This window comes from Penaeus monodon, chromosome 15, assembly GCF_015228065.2.
Source record: "Penaeus monodon isolate SGIC_2016 chromosome 15, NSTDA_Pmon_1, whole genome shotgun sequence".
NCBI classification, from domain to species: domain Eukaryota; kingdom Metazoa; phylum Arthropoda; class Malacostraca; order Decapoda; family Penaeidae; genus Penaeus; species Penaeus monodon.
Window position 1 is genome coordinate 24912271 of NC_051400.1, and position 1930 is coordinate 24914200.

Sequence of the window (1930 nt, forward strand, 5' to 3'; positions counted from 1 at the left end):
CTTGCTTTTGGAAAAAGATCTTTCAAAGTAATGTTTCTAAAAATCCTCATACAACTACAGAGTTTAGAGAGAGTGCAGAAGTTGGAGCAGAGCACAGCTGAGGAGGTTGAGGACACCTTTGCCAATGTCCGGAATGCTAAAAAGTATAAGAACAAGAAAGCCAGGTCTGAGAGTCAGGACAGCTTTTTTGAAAAGGAGAAAGAAGACTTCAGAGATAAGCAGTTCTACATTCCTTACACACGAGGAGAGCTTGAAAATTCAGATGGGTATGTAGACTGTGATGCTGTACAGTTTCTACTTCAAAACAGTTATTATATGATTATAACACAAATGTCATGGAAGTGGTGATAACAGAACGTATGAAATGAGTCTTTATATTTAGTAAAGTTCTGCACAAGATAGTCACCAATTATTTCCATTACAAACCCAAGCAGAAGGATAATACTTCTAGGAAATCATCAGACCATGAAACAAAGTAGAATTACATTCCTAAAATAAATAAGCATCTTTGATATGTACACTAACATTATACCCCAAAATAAATTAACTTGACCTTTAATGATCTGTGAACTTCCAATAGATTGCTGAGTAATGATATGTTTGTTAAGTATTTTTTATCATATTGCTAAATAATCATCAAATCCTCTGATTTTATTCTGAGTATTTGTAAGGAAACCAAATGTGTCAGTGTTATTTTGTAATAGAAATTTTTCTTGCAGTGCTGGAGTAGGCAGTAGTTTCCACAAAGACACAGCCGAGGCAGCAATGGATCTTACATTTGATGATGAAGAGACACAGAGACAGAACAAATCACTCATGAGATGGGATCGTAAGAAGAAAAAGTTTGTTGGCGTGCAAGTGAGTTTGTTTAGTACATTCATCATTTCCTTTTCTATTTTAAGGTTCCCCCCTCCCCCCAAAATATATGTGTGCGCACTTGAATGCATTCGCGCATGCACACACACTTGCCAACTTGTTTGCACATACTGAATTATGCCCTTCTGGCTCTCCTTTTCTTTTCTTTCCAGCACATAAATATTCATAGAACAATGACCTCTCAGTTCCAAGAAATATTTTGTTCACTTTTAGACAGCCTGAGTTGCTTTTGTATATGTAAGTCAAGACTTTAAAGTGTTAGGTCTTTAACTTATGTTGGTTATCTTGTTTATGTATTTAGCAATTAAAAACAAAACAGGCTCATTGACAAGATGTAATTATATCCGTTTAAATTTATATTATGTGAAATTTCAGAATGAAAAGAGGATCAAGACAGAGTCAGGTCAGTCTATAAGTGCAACATACAAGACAAACCGCTACAAGAGGTGGCTGAAGACAGGCAGGCAGCACAAGGAAGTTGATGAAGAAGAAGAAGCCGAGGCAGCCAACACGAGGGAGGGAAGGAAGGCAGGAGGCGTGAAGAGTAAGTGTTATGTTGCTTTTTGTTATGTGCATGTCTGTCTGGCTGTCTTCATTATATATACAGTTTTGAGGTCTGTTATTGACTGCCATTAACTAAGACCTCTCCTTTGCAGCTCTGAATGAAAAGTCATTCAGCAAGCATCATCCACTGATGGATGGCAAAATTCCGAAGTACAAGAGAGGACCAAGGATAGAACTGAGATCAGAGGAACGATTCCAGAAGAACATCAAGAGGAGAGATGAGAACTTCAAGAAGGCCAAGCTAGGAAGAAGGAAGAACCAGTTGGCATTGAGGCAGAAACTGAAGCAGCATCGTAAGATGTTGAGGTTTCAGAGACAGGGAATTCATTACTCTATGGATGGGGATTTATAGATTTTAGGATTGTAATGTGTTTAATAAAATCTCTGTAAGGAGTAACTTCCCCTATTTATCCTCTTTTGGATTAATTTTTTCATTAATATTTTCATGTTGTCAGTTTGGAATAGTTGATAAAGCTTAACTTACTAAATG

The 1930-nt window shown here is 36.9% G+C and overlaps 1 protein-coding gene across 1 annotated transcript in view; it reads left to right on the forward strand.

The window, feature by feature from the left end:
- LOC119581834 (ATP-dependent RNA helicase DDX54-like) overlaps positions 1 to 1834 on the forward strand; it is a gene marked incomplete in the record, with an annotated part of 17282 nt that extends 15448 nt beyond the window's left edge. Inside the window, 4 exon segments of the mRNA XM_037929975.1 lie at positions 61 to 266; positions 720 to 858; positions 1252 to 1420; positions 1533 to 1834. Of these exon segments, the coding sequence (XP_037785903.1) occupies positions 61 to 266; positions 720 to 858; positions 1252 to 1420; positions 1533 to 1792 (774 nt within the window).
- Between the last annotated feature and the right edge of the window lie 96 nt (positions 1835 to 1930).